This window comes from Saccostrea cucullata, unplaced genomic scaffold, assembly GCF_032062105.1.
Source record: "Saccostrea cucullata isolate Sc308-1 unplaced genomic scaffold, CSIRO_AGI_Scuc_v1 ctg7235, whole genome shotgun sequence".
Taxonomy (NCBI): Eukaryota; Metazoa; Mollusca; class Bivalvia; order Ostreida; family Ostreidae; genus Saccostrea; species Saccostrea cuccullata.
In genome coordinates, this window is record NW_026927666.1 from 1 (window position 1) to 21,949 (window position 21,949).

Sequence of the window (21,949 nt, forward strand, 5' to 3'; positions counted from 1 at the left end):
ATAATGCACGTAGATAAGACAGACGTGCAGAAGAGACATGAATGTCTTGTAACGGGTTGTGTACTCAACGGGATTTAATTAACGCTAGGTAAGTAACATTTTCCCTAAAATTCATAAATTCAAATTGTTCTTTTCTGGAAGATTTACACGTACCTGTAAAGGATAATTATCTTTTTATGCCAGTTTTATTACCTTCAACACTTTGTTATTTTCTTTTCATCAAAATTAAGAGTACACAATGCTTAGTATAATAAATAAGCATGATACTGATTAAAACTTATCGACTACATATATATTCAAAAAGTACCCCCACTCCTGTTTATTCTGTAATTACAAGTATGAAATATACATGTATATTGAGATAAACAACAGTATTCAATCTCAAAGGTCCAATTAACAATTAAAATAATATATAAGGTAAATAAAAGACGAGATAATTAAGCAAACAGATTTATTTTTAATATTGATCTGTATGTTGTTTAACTCAGCTTGTTTAAATTGGTGTGCAAAACTTTCAAAATCCCTTAAGTTGTAAGCCAATCTCATTTCTTTTAAATTTTTCACAGTAATGACTTTCATGTAGAACTAACAATTAACTTTTATCTACACTTTAATCTTGTAAGAAATAAAAGACAGTGAATGAAAGCAATACCTAGATATGTTGTATACGTCACCATATCATTAGTTAATTTTGTTCCATTTATGTTGCAATTTTAATTTCATCATGGTTAAATTTCATAGTATATAATTTGTTTGATGGTATTGATGGAATTTGCACCAATAATGTACAGTTGTATATTTTTATCACTTGTTTACATTGTACTCTTTACACAGTTAATACCGATTACATGTATATCATATCTTTTTTTTCCATATCAATAGATTATACATCAAACTTTGTATCCAAGAATTCAACAGAACGTGAGATATGATAAAGATATAAACCTTTTCTTTATCTGAGAATTGTTTGATTTTTGGGTCATTTGTTGATTCAAAATTTACAATAAAAAAATGACAATGATAAATATTTTATAATTTCTGTCATTTTCCCTCGTCTATTGCAAACATTTATGGCTTTTCAACGATGGTCTCCCGCAATATACTGGAGTGTTTTATAGCACTTTCAACGATAATTGACTTTGGATACAAGGCTGTTTGCCCATATCTTTATTCGAAATGATTTTTTTTATGATTTTATCACCTAGATTTTACAATCTTATGCCAAATACAACCAACATATTTACTAATACCTCTTTTTTGATCAGCTGTTCCTTGTTAATAGGAAATAAATTAAGACTTCGTATTCTGAAACATACAAACATAAACATATATGTACAATTATTTGTGTGTTACTGATGTGAATAATGATGATGAGTTATTTATGAACATTATTTTGCATGTATAAAACACATGTTAAATAATAAAACTTAACTGCTTTAAGTCGATACGGATAGGTCGTTTAAGTACAATATATTTTACTTTTCATTACAAATCAAAGTCAACTCCCAAATCTACCCGAAATAATAAGCAAGAAAGGTTACGGAAAGTTCAGCCGAAAGAGAAAATGAAATTAGTATTTAAGTAGCAAAAGAGTGTTATCAACATTAGACCATAGAAAAAGACTTAGACATAAAATGAAATCAATTAGCCAGACAGCAATTAATAAAAAAGAAAATAGATATATACCTCTTCTGTTGATATGTATACAATACTTGCATTAAGTGCCCACAGCAACTGCTGAAAATTTTAATTTTAAAAGAAAGTACTTTACCATCGTAAGATAAAAAATGGCATGGATTATTGACAAAATTGCTTTTCTTTGTGCAGTGCTGATGTGACACGTTTACAATAATTGTTATGGGTGGCGGATCTAGCATCTTCACAAAGCAAGAACTGGAGGATTATCAGGTGAGGGTAGAGCAACCTTAATATAAACAGGAACCAAGTTAATATCACTTCAGTATATATCCCGCAGACCTCCAAGAAAAATGGAAAAATTACAATGTACATGTTAACACATGCATGTTTCAGGCAAACAAGGTATTTTATATTGTCTGGTTTTTAAATTTTCAATGTTAAAAAAGTAAATATATTTTTATACATTAAAGTTTAGAAACAGTAAATCAATTCATTTTAGGGCTTAAACAATCTTCTTATTTTATTTGGATTGAGCTGTGGTTAAAATATAAGAGGCTTCCCTTGTTTGTTATGAATGTTAGGAATGAAGCTTTTGTATTAAAACAACAACAACAGCAACAAGAAAAACATAAACTACCCCAAGTTATGCTATATCTATAACATAGGTTAAAATAAGCTTCATTCCAGATTATACAATTTAGATTAATTTTTAATCCAATCAAATGACGCATTACAACCAAAATTAAATTATTATTAAATAAACATGATTATTATTTTAAAAAAGAAAAGAACGGTCAATACATGTAGGGGATGTTTACTCCCCCGTAGGCACCTGATATGACCTCTGAAATTTCCAGAGGTCCATTTTTAATGACCTCTTTATACATGTATATTGGTATTGTTTATGGATCTGTTTTAGATAGACCACTGTTCGTTAACTTCTCTGTTTTACATTGAATCTGATTGAATCAAGTGGTTTTTCTCATTTTAAGGAACTGACATATTTTACGAAGAAAGAAATTCACCAGTGAGTAGACACCTTCATTTCTTGCTTCATAAGTCAAAGGTTTTAAGGAACTTTATATTTACATTAACTTACAGTGCCGGTGTATGAAGATAACATTTTTTGAGCTTGAAATAATCATCTGAGTAAATAGTTAACGTTTCCTTTTTTAGTGTTTTTAAAAGATTCCAGAGTTTGGTATTTGACGACGACGACGAAAAGGAAGTGACGAAACACACCAAATTATCACGTGATGAGCTATTTCATCTTCCAGAACTCATGGTAAGTACTTTAATTCTTCTACGAAAATTCTGATAATATTTGCATTTATCTATAAAACAACAGACGTCCTATATGGTTTCCACACACAAAATCTATTTTTGAATTTAACATGTAAGGTATGGGTAAGAATTTTTTTCTGATGGGAAAATTAAGTTAAATTTATATAGGTAGTCATTTTCTTCATTCAGTACTTACTTGATTTGAAGCTACCATATGTATGATTTGATTGACAGGTGAATCCGTTTAAAGATCGGATCGTGAGGGTGTTTTCGTCCTCCACTGATGATAGTATGACGTTTGAGGATTTCCTAGATATGATGTCCGTTTTCTGTGACCACGCCCCTTTGTCAATCAAAATTGAATATGCCTTCAGAATTTACGGTAAGTGAATATTTTGTCGATGAATAAAACAAAATTGAGTTTTCAATATGTATATATATTTTTTAAATTGCAATGCGATGTAAAAGAAAAACAACAAAGTAAAGGTAATAGGTCTTTGAGAAATTTTAAGAGCGTTTTGATTATTTTCAGATTTCGATGAAGATGAAGTAATCGGTAGAGAAGACTTAAAGCAGATGATTGACAGGTTGACAGGTGAAAAGACTCTTGGAGAATCGGACATGGAGCAGCTTATCAACTCTGTAAGTTCAACAACTTACTAACTCTGAAAGTACAACAACTTATTGTCTCTGTACATATGACAACTTATTGACTCTGTAAGTACATGTACTACAACCTATGTTCTCTGAAAGTACAAGTTGACAACCTATAGACTCTGTAAGTACGACAACTTATTGACTCCGTATGTAAGACAAGTTATTGACTCCATATGTAAGACAACTTATTGACTCTGTATTTTAAACAACTTATTGACTCTGTACATAAGACTACTAATTGACTCCGTATGTAAGACAACTTATTGACTCTGTTTGTAAGAAAATTTATTGACTCTATGTAAGACAACTTATTGATTCTATATTTTAAACAACTTATTAACTCTGTACGTAAGACAACTTATTGACTCCGTATGTAAGACAACTTATTGACTCCATTATAAGGCAACTTATTGGCTTCGTATGTAAGACAAGTTATTGACTCCGTTTTATGACAACTTATTGACTCCGTATGTAAGACAACTTATTGACTCCGTATGTAAGACAACTTATTGACTCCGTATATAAGAAAACTTATTGACTCCGTTATAAGACAACTTATTGTCTCCATTATAAGACAACTTATTGACTCCGTTATAAGGCAACTTATTGGCTTCGTATGTAAGACAAGTTATTGACTCCGTTATATGACAACTTATCGACGCCATATGTAAGACAAGTTATTGACTCCGTGTGTAAGTAAACTTATTGACTCCGTATGTAAGACAACTTATTGACTCCGTAAGAACGATACCACCTGCCTTAATAATATAATAATTGATGCTTCAAATATTATCAATATCCATACAAGTGGGATCCCATTTAACGTTACTAAATTTGTTTAATTTTTCAGGGCTTCCTCTAATTTTATTCAGATAAGAAATGAATATACCTTCCACAAAGCAATTATTTAGAATCCTGCCATGAAAAATTATCTAAATATTATGAATATGTCATATCACTCATGTATTATCAAGAATATATTATTATTTTATTGCACGCAAAGAACAACTATAAGATCTATTTGACATGAGAATTAGACCATTGAGAAATACGGTGATGTGATTTCAGAAATATTTCTTTCTTTAGATAATAGACGAGGCAGATCTAGATAATGATGATGCTTTGTTATTCGCTGAGTTTGAACACGTCATGACAAAAAACCCCGAGTTTGTCACGTATGTATGTTTTATCATTGTGCATTGTATACACATATATTTTATTACTATTTGAATCTTGCCTGATGCTGCATGTTTATTTAAGGAATTAATTGATCTAATACAGCTTAAGCTTTATATATGTTATAACTGCCATGTATATGGGGTGCCGTTTTGGTATTTACTGCCAAAAAGTGATATCACCTATTCGAATAGGTGATATCACTTATTCAATTGGTGATATCACCTATTCAGATTTTGAATAGGTGATACTGTGTATCACCTATTCAAATAAGTGATATCACCTTTTCGAATAGGTGATATCACCAATTCGAATAGATGATATCACCTTTTCGAATAGGTGATATCAACTATTGAAAATAAATAGGTGATATCACCAATTCGAATAAGTGATATCACCTATTCAAATAGGTGATATCACTTTTTGCCAGTAAATACCAAAATGGCGCCCCATACATGTACATGCAATACATGTGCACTACTAAGCGCAAACCTTTTCAACCCAGGCTATGCAAGTATAATTTTGATAGCTTTTCATGAAGTTAAAAGTGATATTATTTTTCTCAAAAAGGACTTCAAATTCTACAGATGTTACCATCAATTTTAATAAATATATGATATTTAGCATTGTGAGGAAGGTTACATTGATTATTATGTAGGGAATGATGTTTTAAATACATGTGTATATCCAATGAAGTGGCGTGTTTATGCCAGAATTAATGTTTCTATCCAATGAAATGGCGTGTTAAGCCAGAATTAAGATTTCTATCCAATGAATTGGCATTTTATCCAGAATTAATGTTTCTATCCAATGAAATGGCGTGTTTTTGCTAGAATTAATTTTTTCAACTCTTTTTTAGGAGTTTCAGGATCCGCATGTAATAACTGTGACACCAAAGAAGATTCTTCTTGACTTTAAAACATTTTGTGATAGCAGCCTTGTGACACCTGTAAATATTTCCATGAAACATTTGAATATCTTTATGGCACTTGCAAATATAATTATTACACATATTTATATGTAAGCAAGGTATTTCATGCTTTGGTAACATTTTGTATGGAAGGAATATATAGATATTGTTATAAAAACATTTTCTGTACATAGTATCTGTTCTGCTCCCAACTATTAGTTTTAAAATTTTAAAATCCCTGTTATATATATTCTTAATTGAAGTGGAGAATGCATCATACCTTTCAGAACTAGTGCAATGTGATTTCCACTTGTATAATATATTTTTAAGCTATCATTATGTGAATTTTCATTAATTTGTAGAGTTAAGTTACATGTACCTCAATCAAAAGATGACCGTAATTGTTATCTATACATGTAGCTCTTTCATATTTTGTTCTGATTAAAAAAAGTCTATCTCATTGAAACTATATGTTGCTTTGGGAGACCAGGACTCTCAACAAACTGTTGGAAATGCTATGGGTACTAATCATGTCCTTTTTTTGTCACCTATTTTTATAATCCTGTGAAGCAGAATTTATTCAAAATAGTTACTCAACACTCACACTTTTCTTTACGATGTTAACATCTGCCAACTAATTTGATACTTAATAACCTACTCTGAGTACAATCAATTTTAAACCGATATAGACTACTGACATATAAGTTAACTTTACCGAGATTTCAACAACCGAGTTTAAATTCAATATTTTGACAATTTTATGATCAATATACATGTAATGACCTTGTCAGCAAATATAATAACCTATCATTGGATAATATTTTCACCATTTTGCGTTCCCTCATAAAAATTTACCTGGCTTGGTATATTTTTAAAAAGTTTATATCAAAACTTTTAGCACTAAGGTAGCATATTCTGAAATTTCTTTCCATCTGTAAATCTTTGCTGAGTGTGATTTGTCCATATTTGTAATTTTTTTGAGGTACTTGTATTACCTAATGTTTTCCTCTATTTCATTTTCGAAGCCTAAGGAGAAAAAATTATAAGAATTACAGTATTAACTTTTCTAAACCTAAGAAATGATATTAATTCTCCTCCACAGAAAAAAAATGTTTGAATCATCTGTCCATAAAACATATTTAGCATTCCAGTCAACCAACATGAGACCAATCTTCTACCTGTACTGGATTCCTTTAACTTCATAAAAAACATGAACAAACAAACATACATTGCAGCATCCTTACAAACAAACAAACATTGCAGAATCCTTATAAACAAATATACATTGCAGTGTCCATAAAAACAAACATACATTGTAGTATGCTACAAACAATCATACATTGCAGCATCCTAACAAACATATATTGCAGTCCTAATGAACAAACATACATTGCAGTATCCTAGCAAACTAACATACAGTGCAGTATCCTAACAAACAATCATACATTGAAGTATTCTAACAAATAAACACACATTGCAGTATCCTTACAAACAAACGTAAATTGCAGTATCCTTACAAACAGACACACAATGCAGTATCCTTACAAACAAGCATACATTGCAATATCCTTACAAACAAACATACATTGTAGTATCTTTTCAAACAAACGTACTTAAGAAATAAACAACGTTATTTAGTGAACATGGCGTTATGAATAGCAATTGCTCTGCTGGCATATTGCTATTCATAATGCCATGTTCACTAAATAATCGTTGTTTATTACTTATATTTGCATTCTTTGATGTTGTCAAGAATATCAGAGGAAATCCTGGCTTCCATATGGATGTGGCTTGTTGTCTTCAGTAAAGAAAAACACACGGCTATAAAAATTAGTATACCTGATCATTGTACCTTTTCTCTAATAATCACAAACAATTTATAGAGTATTTGCCTCTTAAACACAGTTATCTGGATACAAGCTGTACCGTCGTCACATCCCATCTCCTAATTTTTGTTTTGATTCAGTTGTGACGTCATCGATCAACGTTATTGAAACCCTCTGACAAAAATCAATAATTTAACCTTATGTTGAAAAAAGAGAATGCTTTAATAATGATTATAACTCCAGAATGCTTTTCTATGATTTTTAAAGTTTTTTCTATTTAATTTTACGAGCTGAAATCCTTCTTGAAATAGACATATAACTGCTCTTTCTAAATGTTTCATAACCCAAGTGTGAAGAGTTATCGTTCTTTGTACAAATATGAAAAAATATGATAAGAAAAAATAAAAATATGGAGTTGTCTTCAATTTTCAAAAAGTTTTAAATTACAATTAAATGCATTAACCAAAATTAAATTTTTAAAGATATCAATCAGCAATTTCAAATTGTTCTGAATTTCTTTTTTTCCAAAAAATATTATTAAAAACTTATATTCATTTCTTCTACAAAACATTTCATATATATACTTCTCAACACATTACATATATGTGTAGTAGAGCTTGTTCTACACTAGTGTGAAAGAGCAATTGCACTCATAGCAAGAGCAGTTGCGTCTATAGTGCTATCAACGTAGTTAATGGATACATGTTCATAGTGGGAGAGAGCAGTGGATATGCAAATAAATTGCAGTATCCTTACAAACAGACATACATTGCAGTATCCTCATAAACAAACGTACATTGCAGTATCCTTACAAACATACATTGCAGTATCCTTACAAACAAACATACATTGCAGTATTCTTACAAACAAACATTCATTGCAGTATCCTTTCAAACAAACATTGCAGAATCCTAACAACCATATATTGCAGTATCCTTATAAACAAACATACATTGCAGTATTCTTACAAACAAACATTCATTGCAGTATCCTTTCAAACAAACATTGCAGAATCCTAACAAACATACATTGCAGTATCCTTATAAACAAACATACATTGCAGTATCCTTTCAAACAAACTTTTATTGCAGTATCCTTAGAAACAAAGGTACATTGCCGTATCCTTAGAAACAAAGGTACATTGTAGTATCATTAGAAAAAAACATACATTGTAGTATCCTTACAAACCAGCGTACATTGCAGTATCCTAACAAACAAACATACATTACAGTATCCTTACAAACAAACATACATTGTAGTATACTTACAAACATACATTGCAGTGTCTATACAAACAAATATACATTGTAGTATAATATAAACAATCATACATTGCAGTTTTCTAAAAAACAAACACACATTGCAGTATCCTTACAATCAAACACTGCAGTATCCTTACAAACAAGCATACATTGTAGTATCCTTACAAACAAACATACATTGTTGTATCCTTACAAACAAACATGCATTGCAGTATCCGTACAAACATACATTGTAGTATACTTACAAACATACATTGTAGTATCCTTACAAACAAACATACATTGCAGTATCCTTACAAACAAACATACATTGTTGTATCCTTTCAAACAAACGTACATTACCGCTTCCTTAGAAACAAAGGTACATTGTAGTATGATTACAAACAACATACATTGTAGTATCCTTACAAACCAACGTACATTGCAGTATCCTAACAAACAAACAAACAAACATTGCAGTATTTTTACAAACAAACATACATTGCAGTATCCTTACAAACAAACATATATTACAGTATCTTTTCAAGCAAACACACAATGCAGTATCCTTACAAACAAGCGTACATTGCAGTATCCTAACAAACAAACATTGCAGTATCCTTACTTACATACATTACAGTATCCTAACAAACAAACATATATTGCAGTATCCTAACAAATAAACATACATTGCAGTGTCCATACAATAAATAAACATTGCAGTATCCTAACAAACAAACGTACATTGCAGTATTCTTTCAAGCAAACATTGCAGCATCCTTACAAACAAACATTGCAGCATCCTTACAAATATACATTGCAGTATCCTTAGAAACAAACATACATTGCAGTATCCTTAGAAACACACATACATTGCAGTATCCTTAGAAACAAACGTAGATTGTAATATCCTTAGAAACAAACATACATTACGGTATCCTTACAAACAAACATACATTGCAGTATCCTTATTAACAAATATACATTGCAGTATCCTTAGAAACAAACATACATTGCAGTATCCTTAGAAACACACATACATTGCAGTATCCTTAGAAACAAACGTAGATTGTAATATCCTTAGAAACAAACATACATTACGGTATCCTTACAAACAAACATACATTGTTGTATCCTTTCAAACAAACGTACATTGCCGCTTCCTTAGAAACAAAGGTACATTGTAGTATGATTACAAACAACATACATTGTAGTATCCTTACAAACCAACGTACATTGCAGTATCCTAACAAACAAACAAACAAACATTGCAGTATCTTTACAAACAAACAAACATTGCAGTATCTTTACAAACAAACATACATTGCAGTATCCTTACAAACAAACATATATTACAGTATCTTTTCAAGCAAACACACAATGCAGTATCCTTACAAACAAGCGTACATTGCAGTATCCTAACAAACAAACATTGCAGTATCCTTACTTACATACATTACAGTATCCTAACAAACAAACATATATTGCAGTATCCTAACAAATAAACATACATTGCAGTGTCCATACAATAAATAAACATTGCAGTATCCTAACAAACAAACGTACATAGCAGTATTCATACAAACAAACATTCATTGCAGTATTCTTTCAAGCAAATATTGCAGCATCCTTACAAACAAACATTGCAGCATCCTTACAAATATACATTGCAGTATCCTTAGAAACAAACATACATTGCAGTATCCTTAGAAACACACATACATTGCAGTATCCTTAGAAACAAACGTAGATTGTAATATCCTTAGAAACAAACATACATTACGGTATCCTTACAAACAAACATACATTGCAGTATCCTTATTAACAAATATTTATTGCAGTATCCAGCAAATGACCTACCCAGCGCCTTTATTTTCTCCATTCCGAAATATTTAGTATTGTTAATGAAAAAAAAACTATAGGCGTACTGTACTATATAATACCGTACATCCGGTTTTTTTCGCGTGTTGGAAATTTTGCGAAAAAGGGGTAGATTAGTACAGTTTATATTTTGCGTAAGTTATTTATTACGATTGAAGATTTTTTTTGTTTAAAATGGTAATGTTTTTATGTCAAATTATGGCTGATATAATTTCTGCGTGTTTTATATTTTGAGAATTAAAAATGATCGCAAAAATAGATCATCGCGAAAAAAAAAAACGGATATACGGTATATTCTAAAAGTGATGTAAATCATAAGCTAATTCTAAAAAAAAAAACTGCAATGAAAGTTTAGAATTAAAATACTTTTTTTAATTGTCAGAACATTCCTAACTATAAATTAAAACCTAGGGTCTTTGAATTCAATGACAACAGCTTCTTCCTTAACTAGAAGTCGAGAATTTTCCTACTTTATGACTGGGTTTCAGCAAAGTTTTTTTGCTCGGAAATCTAACTCCCCCCCCCAAAAAAAAAAAAAAAAAAAAAAAAAACAACTCTTGGATATGTAGTGCCTCATGGACAACAGTCTTCGGAGACCACGTCTTCCAACTAAAACCAAGCTGTTTGAAAAAATTGCACGATGAAAATATGCTTTTGCCTTTTTACATCATCGAAAATACGTAAATACTTTGAATATATAATACTCAATCCAATTTTACCGAAGTCAATAACATCAAAACCTACGTCTTTTAAACAATATATACAACCATTCCCCATGAAAAGTAGCTTTTGTCACTAAGAATGTAAGTCGATAATTTACTTACCTTGTCATCGTTCATTTGCAAAATTTATAAATACAAACAAATACTATGTGGTTATGATAAAAGATTTTTGAATTTCTGATTGACATTGAAATTTATAGAGACCGGGCTATCCAAAAAACTAAAGAAACTCACATGGGTAACACTTGCGTTACGCTTCATTATCAGACCTATTTTGTTTTTATATGAAGAGAATTTATTCAAAAGATGAGAACACTTGCTGTGGCCTTCTATTCGATATTTAGATATATATCGACAACGTATTATCAGTTACATGTAATAATTGTGACTTCCATTTACGTTTTGACTAAATATATACCGAGTGGGCTTGAGAAAAAAGATACTACAGAGTCATACACATCTTTTTCATATTTGGATATTTTACTCGAAAAAGAAAGACGTTAATGGTAACCTAACAATAAAACTTTATGATATTTGTGATGACTTCAGCTAGTAACTCATCAACTTCCATTCTAATGTAGCAATAATCCCTTATCACCTAAATACATGTATGGGTTTATGCCTCTCGATCAGGTTATTCGAAATGAAATAGTATGCTTTACAAACGAACGACTCCTACAACAAGGCAAACTATTGAAAAACAAGTTGATGACAGAAGAATATCAAAAGTCTCAAATAAGGCCATCATTTGGCAAGTTTTATGGTCAATAAAATGACCTTGTTAGCAAACACAATACAACATTCAGTCAAGTATTGACTGGCCTTTTTTGTTTTGTTAGGCCATGAAATACATATTGAAATGTCTATGGATTATTTTTTTTTTGGCAATCATGACAAAAGTTTACGGCAGGTGTGGCCAGTCGGCAGGGGATGCTCGCTCCTCCATGACACCTGATCCCACCTCTAATGTTTCAGAGGCCTGTATTTGCTCCTCCCCTGATTTGTATTGTTTTAATGGACCTATGATCTCGAATACTTTCTGTTGTCTGCATATTATTCCAGGTTTCTCAGTCCAAATGATAAATAAATAAATTTGCTTGATTTTTTTTATTAATAAACATAACTGTGATTTATATCAGAGTGTTTAATATTTCCTGTGTTTCTTGTGATGTCTACCACAGAGGTGGGTGACGTCTATCCCACGGTAGTAAAACCGAGCAATACAGCCGTTGCAGAAACCCCTGAAATATATGTGCTTAGTGAAAACGCAGAACTGCATATAACATGTAGAATAATTTCATTTAATTATTTCTTAATATCAATTTAAAATCATAAGCGCTTAGATAAAATGGAAACTCGCTTAAAAGTTTGATTATGTAGCTGAATGATTTCTAAGTAATTGTAAATACTTATTTTTACAAAAATGAAATTAAATTGCTTACTTACACACATCTAGCGAAGGGGAAGTTATCGCATCTCTGTACCTGGCATGCCGGAACATAGCAAGCAATGTAGGGGCATCTACCTCCTTAACGAAGAAAATAGTTAGAGGAGTTCAATAATTTTTTAAAAAGAAAATGTACCGTACATTTTCGAAAATCATGAAAATTTATTAAATAAAGGACATGCGGGAGATGTGTTGTAGGAAAATAGAAATATTCTAATTAACACAACATAACAATATGACATATCAGTATGTTATTTCACTTACCGCCAGGGAGAGTTTGTCCACCATGAAATCCGCCACCTTGTCCACCGAGATATCCGCCACCCTGTCCTCCAAGATATCCGCCACCTTGTCCTCCAAGATATCCGCCACCCTGTCCTCCTAGATATCCGCCACCTTGTCCTCCTAGATATCCGCCACCTTGTCCTCCAAGATATCCGCCACCCTGTCCTCCAAGATATCCGCCACCTTGTCCTCCAAGATATCCGCCACCTTGTCCTCCAAGATATCCGCCACCCTGTCCTCCAAGATATCCGCCACCTTGTCCTCCAAGATATCCTCCACCTTGTCCTCCAAGATATCCGCCACCCTGTCCTCCTTGATAGTCGTCGTAAGATGAATAGTGATGTCTAGGACGGCCGTATCCTTTAGAATATTTACTGCATGTTAGACCCTAAAAAGTAAACACACATTCAATTTTTCCTCGATAAAGTCGAAATTGAAAGTGTTTAAAGTAATATTCAACATTATTTTCACTTTTTAGAAATAAGCTAGTAGAATAAATATAATAATGGAAAAAAAAAATTCATATTTTGTCATAATCTTCGCATTCATCGCAATATTTAAGATAAGAACATTTTACCAGCAGTGCGGCTAGAAACAAGAAAGCAACAGCAAACTTCATGGTTGATCGTGGTCTCCTGGTGAAGAATTGAAGATCTTGCTCATTTATATATACATGTGTAAACAAATGATATGCAGTGCACGATGAAATCTAAATCCGGGAGGACACGTGCTCAGAATCTCTATCAAGATTTAAAAGAAAATTGAAATTTTAACTTCAGTTTTTATAATTATTGGAGAGACATTACCGGAATATTATTAAATGATTTTCTACTTTGATTTTTGATTTTTTTTAAATACATCTATAAATTTCTTTAATTCTGACAAACAGTACTTCCTTTCAATATCTGTCAAACTTGGTTAGAGGACATCTGCAGGCATGTTCATGAAGCTATATTAGGACTATAGTGTGTCCTAAGAACGTCTTAGGAAATATCCTAGTCTTAAGTCAGTTTCTCGAAGCTTTCCTAAATTTAAGAACTTTCCTAAGTTTTTCCTAACTTTAGGACAGCATAATACCTGTCCTAAGATCATCCTAACTTAAAGTTTGTTTTGATGCTTTTGATTTTGGACATTGCAAGTATCAGCGGTAATTTCTTTTTTCTCAGCAGTCCGTGTATGAGCTGATGATTTACACAAATAATTAAACAAGAAGTGTTACCCATAGGCCTCTTTTCATATATGCTATAAATTTCGCATGTGCTGTTCCGGATATTACCTAATACAAATTTTGGATATTATTATAATGAATATTTTCGGTATTGGTTGGAGAAATATAATACAACGCTCCTCGGGCGACGAAGTGGGGGGGGGGGGCTTTTATCATCAGTCGATCTGCTCATTGCGTATCAAATACAAAGTAATTGAAGACAAATAAGGTTATTTAAATGAGGGTAATGTTGGAATGAAAAAAGGGCTATGAAAGAAGTTGAAACCTAGACCCCGCTCTCTCTCTCTCTCTCTCTCTCTCTCTACAAAATAGTATTTTCGAGTTTGGACAATATATTCTTTCCCTTTTTTGATTGTCTAGTTTTCTCAGGTAAGTTAAATTTTTTTCTCGCCACCCCCCCCCCCCCCCCATTTCATGACCGTTGTTACGTGACTGTCAAAGACATTCATCACAAACGTTGTATTATGACCGCCACCCCACCCCTTCTTATGTTTAAAATGTCATAATACATTGTACGAATATAGAAACAAATACCCCCTCTTTCATATGCTAATGATTGGTCTATAGATACAGATACAGTACAACCTATAATCATTCTAACATGACTTTTTTGCGATATACATATTCGTCATTTATCTAAACTTCCATCATAGATTAATACGCTTTTTTTAACCTTTTTTTTTTTTACGAATGGTACTGTTATTGTGGGATTTAGGTGATCGTGTTGGAATTTCCGATGTTTGACAGGTCAATGGTCTGACGCCTAAGACCTGTCGATATTCGGAATTTCCAGCAAAATCCCAGAATAAACAAACGTATACATGTATATGAAGTTCTTTAAAAAACATTACAATTTATATAAAATTCTGGTCTATCATGTCTCTAAAGGTTTAAAGGAATATGAATTTTCGTAGAAGTAAGTTGTTGGATTAATTTGTGAAACCTTAGGAAAAAAACTGCTATTTCGTAAGCATCTGATGTGTACCTTGCATACTCATTTATGCATGTCATAGTCTGAGGAAAAAATGTAAAAGACTTTTTTCTATTTGTACAATGGTTTTTATGTACATTGTGCTGCTAGCTATTTTTTATATTGCAGATAATAAGATTTTATCATGCATGTATATACCAGTAATTCCATTTGAAAACGAGTTCATTTAGAATACTTTTTTGTATGAGATAAGCAAATATATATATACAGTTTATAATAAAATTTTCTGTAATATTAACACCAAATGAAACTCAAAATTAAATATTTGATATTTTTTGCATTTATATCTTCAATCAAAATTTGGTATATCTGTAAATTAATTGAAGATAGGAATAATCGATTCAATATATGTAATAATTTAAATTTAATATATTCAAATGAATTACAGATAAATTAAGGTTTTGCCAAAGGTTAACATGTCCAAAAAATTTTTACATTACCTCCAAGACTATGTGGTTCAAAAAGTTAAAACTTTTACAGTTTATAAATAAATCATTGATTAACATATAGAAAATATCATTGGATAACAAATAATTAAAATATATATTTTTGAGAAAAAATACATAGAAAATTTACATATTTTATTTTTAAAAACAGGCACTCGCTTAATTCTGTACTTTTAGTTAAAATCATCATTGCAGAAATAATATATGTTTATCAATGAAGGGCACGTTGGACGTGAATGCTCTCTGAAAGACTGTTATTGAAAGCCTAATATGTATAAAGATAAGACCCTTGTAAAATATAAAATCAAAATATTTATTATAAAAATTCTGCATCTGAAATTGCTGTAACAAATAGAAGACTTTAACGGTAAGAGATAGAAATATCTCAATTTTCACAGTTTAAAGGAACTGGGTATAAATAAATGTTAAACTAGTTTAAGTAATTAATGAAAATATTGCCAAAAGAAAGTAGAAGTGGACATTTGTACAATAGTTTAGAATTGAACGAGTTGACAATAAAATAGTCCTTTTTATTAAACATTTATTGATCTGCTAGGAATAATTCCTCAGAAAGTTATCTCTCTTATCAGAGGGATATTACATCTTCAATTCATAATAATTGAAGACTTTATTTCTAAATGAATAATGTATGATAAATTAAAGTTTCTTCAATGCATTTGGTTCGACAAACAACTGATTGTTAAAACAACCTTGCACATATATCTGAAAATACATTTAATTTTTTAATAAGGCCTATATCATCGTCGCAAACCACAGCCAAAATGTATGATCCTCTCCCACTGTGATAGAAGACAACTTTATGCAGACTCCGAATCGTGGCTTGAAACGATGGGCCTATATGTGAATTCACTGAATTGGTCTTCTTCTTCTTCTTCTTTTTTTTTTTTTTTAAAAAAAGGCATCTTCTCAATTTGACTTGAAACGATGGGCCTATATGTGAATTCACTGAATTGGTCTTCTTCTTCTTCTTCTTTTCTTTTTTTTTTTTTAAAAAGGCATCTTCTCAATTTTTTTTCTAATCTACTCTGTTTACCATTAAAGTTTTTCATCTTTGAAAAATTGATGAAGGCGTGAAGATAGATTTCTCACAGAAACCGCATACACGTAATTCTCAAGAAGATTATTAAGTTTGTATAAATTGCCAGGGAAGACTATATTTAGTAAATGTATATTCATATTTAATAAATATAGATGCATGTGTATTGATCGAAAAACTTAAAGAGGAAATTTCTCTTGCCTTATTAATTTGTGTTTGATTTGTGATAAAATATGTTCATATCAAACCAATAACACAAGATTATAATATCTTACCGTGGCAAAAAAAAAAAATTATTTAATCATTATACCAATAAAAAAAAATGTTTAAAACAATGTTTTAGTGCAGTAAATGAAGGACATTTCAAATTTCATTTTTTAAAAAAGGTATTTTTTTAAAAATTAAAGCAGATTTTCTTGGAAATGTAAAATTATTGAAAGCAATATGAGCTCCAACTTTGATGTCGGAATTTTTGTTGCAAAATTGTGAAAAACTATTTCAATAACAGAAAAAATAACGTTAATAACTTCTCTGAGCATGTTTAAGATGGAAGAACTATTTATAAGCTTCGATTGAATCAAAATTGCATTCATTTTGTCCTGTACAATAATGATTTCTTATTTAAAACTGTATATTGAATTGTATATAGAAGTCTTTCTTCTGCTTTATTTAAGTACGGCTCCGTGTAAAAATCATGCAGACAGTACAGAAAAGGTGATTCATCGATCATCTTCAAATTCAATAAAATTAGGTTTAATATATTCATTTGGGTCTAAAATAAATATAAACAGTTGATTTTGTTATAATTCTTCTTTTTTCATATAGCCAGGGATAAAGTACTTGAGGTGTAATTTTGTATAGATAGTGTGCAAATAATGCCTATTTCAGAAAAGAATATCTTTTAAACCCTAGAAGATGTACAAAAACTTAATACATAATTCAAGTGAACATGGAAGGCTTTATAAAAATTTACTTTAATATTTTTGTGCAAACGAAGTATTGAAAAGATACCAGGCATTTAAAATCGAGAATTTGTCAAGATTCTTCAAATGAGTTATCTCCCTTTGCAATTTTACATAGGTGGCGCTTGTAAAAAAAAAATGGCAGCTTCCATGGTTAGCTGTACGCTGCAAAGTTATTTTGATGCATCCTGTTATGTTTATTGCAAAAATATGTGTGAATTGACATAAATTGGTTGAAAGGATTCTACAAGAACAGATTAGGCATAGTTTTCGGGCAAAAATATAGCTATATCTCGTGTTGATTAGTATATTGACCTTGTTGACGTTCTATCGAAATCGGTACCTCGAATTACCGAAATGCCCCTGATTTACCGAAATGCCCCTAGAAATTACCGAAATGCCCCATAAAACTACCGAAATGCCCCTTTAAAACTTAAATACGTTGGTTTTTATGAAAGGTAATAAGTTAATTATACATATTTTCAAAAAAATCGAATTAAAAAAATATTTACAAATGTATTTTTTTTCTTTCAAAAGGTTCGTTTATCTAATATCTAAGAGAGATAACTCTAGTAGTATTTGTATTCATATTACATGTGTTTCCTGCAGAAATATTTTTTTCTTGATGATGTCGATTTACATGCTGAATAATTTGAATTAATTAATTAAAATTTTTAAAGTTTAATATGCTATAGCTTTGTTTATTTGGTTATAAATTTTACAACTCTGAACCCCAGGGGTTTACATAGCCTCCCACTGCGTACTGTTAACCATTAAAAAATTTGCCGAGATTGCTATGAGAAAGAGTACGACTTTTTAAAGCACTGGAGAGGTAAGTTTTTTTATTTTGTAGCTGCTAGTAAGCCCTAAATATCTATAAAAAAGAAAAAAAATAACGTATGACTTTTTTTCAAACAATTCAAATAATTATTTTTAGCAGTTTAATTTTCCGTAATCCGCTTTTAATTCTTCTCTTAAAGCGATCAGACGAGATGATCATGATGATGGTTGATTTTATTTATTTCATTTTGTAATCAACATTTTGATTAAAAGATAAGTACAAAATAATTTAAATCAATGATATCTTAGCCATGAGCTCCAATTACTATGTAGGACCAGTCAGTATTCAGACGTGCCGTAATTTTTTTTAAGCATAATTGCATTTTAAAAAAAAATTTTTTTTTTTACCTATAGAACTCTGCATGCTCACTTAACATACAATTGGAATAATTAATATTTCTTGTATTACGATGAACCTATCTTCAGTTTTGTGGTATAATATTTGTTCAACAAAATAAAGGAGAGCGGGAGAGAGAGAAAGAGATAGAGAGAAGAGGGATCATAAAATAACGGACAGTAGCATGCTTCCCGCTGAGACAATGTTGCAAGAGTTATCGCTCTTCGAGGTCACAAACTTTTAGCCAATTCAACAATTTTTTTTAACATTTGTGTTCAAAATACACAGTTTGGTTAATAAAATTTATCATAAATTAACATAAAATGACTATTAGAATATAATTCAAGGGGCATTTCGGTAGTTTTAGGGGGCATTTCGGTAATTCTCAGGGGCATTTCGGTAAATCAGGGGCATTTCGGTAATTCGGGTTACCCTATCGAAATGGTACTCGCCTACTGACACCGTTGTGATCTATCTCAGAAGTTTCAATTCTACGGTAATCCACCAGAGTCCAAGAGTAAACTCTCAGAGAGGGATGGCAGTCCGATTTTGTCTGCTTACTCGACTTGGAGAGGGAAGATAATTTACATTTGGACAGTTACATTTGACCAGGTAAGATCAGGTCCAGAACACTGCAGAACAATTGAATTTCTTGATTAAGATAATTAATTTTGTAGCCTGAAATAGCTATGTAGCTTTAATATGTTGACGGTGCGACCAATAGGGTGAAAGCATATTTAATACTTACCCAATTTTATTTAGATTAGACATGTAAATCCGCATGTGACATTCGGTGCATATATTATAGACCCTTTTCCTGTGACATATTTTGCCTAAGAGTTATTCCCCTTCGCTGCCATCTTGTAGGGCAAAGTAGTGAATTTACCTCTTTGAGCAACCAATTTTAAACATGCATTCAAGAAATATATGAGGAAAAATATTCACAATCTTATAATCATGAATCAATAGATGTTATAACAAATGTATAATATTCATAAGAAAAATAGCATTATCTTTACCTCAGTTACCAGTATAACAAATTGAACTTGGTTGAATAATGAAGGAATTTGGAAATTTTGCCCTATAATATGGTGGCTAAGGGGAATAACTCCTAGACAAAATATCTCATAGGAAAAGGGTCTATTCTGACGTCATATGACGTCATTTGTATGTTGCTTTAGCAAACCGAAGCCTGAACAAAATTCATAAAATCAAGACAAGTTTATTATTTGTTTAACTTTTGTTGTTATTCTCGCGAGAATGTTGCTTTAGAGTCTGTGTATGAAGAGATGCATTGTGGGTCTAAATTACTGCGGTAAAAAATTCTTTGGAATGAATGTGCAGTAGGCCTAGTCTGAATTTTCTCTTTGCCCAGGTATTGTCATCAGAACTCGCAGTTAAGTGCATCGCTTTGCGACCCTTGCTGCACTCGCTATTAATCCATTCAAAATAGCTTTGTAAAGCTTTTTATTTAAGAGATAAGGTATCTTTTTTTTTTTAGTTTTATTGGCCAGGGATGTAAAACGGGTTGGTCACCTGATCAAATCTCATTACATCCTCAACTCAAAAAATGATACCTTATTACTTACATTTACATTTGTGACTTCTTCATACTTTAAATTTGCCTTATTGTGACTTTTAATGTGTGAAATGCATTATTTTTCAAACCCAACGGCATATATGTAATCCACTGAACGCGTGTCGACCCTTTATGATGTCACTGAGAAATTACATCGAACGTTTATCCATACGAACATCTATGACCTCTTGACCCCATACCTGTATTTATACAGTTATAAAAACACTTGCTTTCAGTAGTGTTATATAAAGGAAAACATTTGCAAATGTAAATATATGCAGTCAAAAGTATTTTACAAGTCCTATATGACAATGTATTCTGAGTCTGAATAAAAGGAAAAATCATAGATACTTGTAGTATTGCAGCTGTTGAATACTTTTAATTAAGCAAAAGATGAATTTCCATTTTCTTAAGAGCTCGGGTACACTACCGTTAATGGAAGGCAATTGTCAGCACAATGTATTTGTCTCTACTCTAGCATTCTACAATTAATTGAATTTCCCCAAGCATGACAGTCTACTATTTGTTAATACAAATCAGAAGCGACACACGGTTTTCGATGCATACTTTATTTACTTCATCACCAAAAACAATAGAGCTTCTTTTGTACTTTATACAGCCAAAATTGAAAGATTAGTTTCCAAAGACACTGCTCGATGCTCACATTTAAAATTGTAGTTTTAGATGATAAATACAGTGAACCTTCAGATATCTGGACGCCAGTTATCCGAATGCTTCAGTATTCAGACCATTTTTCACCTGAACGAAATTTTTAATGTTATTTTGTCTTGTTTAACTGGTAATTCAGGTATCTTGACACTTCACAAAACTGGACAATTTGACTAGGAACCAGAGCGTCCGGATAAATGAGGTACCACTGTAGTTGCTTCCAATACGTACTGTACAAACCTTGTGACGTTTGCATGTCTTTATACTTTTGATATTTGATTGAGGGGTTAAATGATAATTGTGCACCTTGTGCTGCTGTTTAAACTATGTAAAGAAAACTGATAGCCAATTTACATGCAAATTTAAGCTGATGTGTCATCAGATAATCTTGTCGTCTAGACCTGTTTAAGTTGCTGTGCACTCCCCTATGTGCGATGAGGCATGAATAAGTATGATGGTATGGTTAGGCAGTGTTTGAAATAACTGTTTCTCAACCGCCTGAGATGCACAAATTTTGTCACAGGCAAACAGATTTGTAACAGATTACAGATTACAGATTTGACACCCGACTGAAAATGAAAAACTTTTCAAAAACTTGACCATTTTATTTTCACAGAATGTATGCAATGGGCTGCATCATGGTTTTGAAGGAAAAGGTTACACTATTTATTACAGACAGCAAGAAAACATCATTGAATACCACCAACTAATAAGACTCCAAAGGTTGGAGAATATATGTCATGCAACCATTTATAGATTTTTAATGAAAATAC

General features: G+C 31.4%; 2 protein-coding genes across 2 annotated transcripts; one reads left to right on the top strand and one right to left on the bottom strand.

Moving 5' to 3' along the window:
- Positions 1-9: 9 nt before the first annotated feature.
- Positions 10-6,045, top strand: LOC134275142 (calcium and integrin-binding protein 1-like). Its single transcript, XM_062757381.1, has 8 exons — positions 10-88; positions 1,828-1,908; positions 2,631-2,665; positions 2,815-2,923; positions 3,157-3,304; positions 3,455-3,564; positions 4,666-4,754; positions 5,615-6,045. The coding sequence occupies exons 2-8, from the start codon at positions 1,858-1,860 to the stop codon at positions 5,634-5,636; spliced, it is 564 nt and encodes a 187-aa protein (XP_062613365.1). The 5' UTR covers positions 10-88; positions 1,828-1,857; the 3' UTR covers positions 5,637-6,045.
- Positions 6,046-12,444: 6,399 nt separating this feature from the next.
- On the bottom strand, positions 12,445-13,720 carry LOC134275143 (ctenidin-3-like). The gene is made up of 4 exons (XM_062757382.1): positions 13,645-13,720; positions 13,047-13,455; positions 12,782-12,863; positions 12,445-12,576 (listed from the first exon to the last, which is right to left on the bottom strand). The coding sequence occupies exons 1-4, from the start codon at positions 13,684-13,686 to the stop codon at positions 12,480-12,482; spliced, it is 630 nt and encodes a 209-aa protein (XP_062613366.1). The 5' UTR covers positions 13,687-13,720; the 3' UTR covers positions 12,445-12,479.
- Between the last annotated feature and the right edge of the window lie 8,229 nt (positions 13,721-21,949).

Excerpts from the sequence above, each read along its gene's own strand:
- LOC134275142 (XM_062757381.1), top strand. The coding sequence starts at position 1,858 with ATGGGTGGCGGATCTAGCATCTTCACAAAGCAAGAACTGGAGGATTAT. Across the intron at positions 1,909-2,630 it reads AAGAACTGGAGGATTATCAG|GAACTGACATATTTTACGAA; the intron begins GTGAGGGTAGAG and ends TCTCATTTTAAG. Across the intron at positions 4,755-5,614 it reads AAAAACCCCGAGTTTGTCAC|GAGTTTCAGGATCCGCATGT; the intron begins GTATGTATGTTT and ends ACTCTTTTTTAG.
- LOC134275143 (XM_062757382.1), bottom strand. The coding sequence starts at position 13,686 with ATGAAGTTTGCTGTTGCTTTCTTGTTTCTAGCCGCACTGCTG. Across the intron at positions 13,456-13,644 it reads TGTTTCTAGCCGCACTGCTG|GGTCTAACATGCAGTAAATA; the intron begins GTAAAATGTTCT and ends TTTACTTTTTAG. Across the intron at positions 12,864-13,046 it reads TGGACAAACTCTCCCTGGCG|GAGGTAGATGCCCCTACATT; the intron begins GTAAGTGAAATA and ends TTCTTCGTTAAG.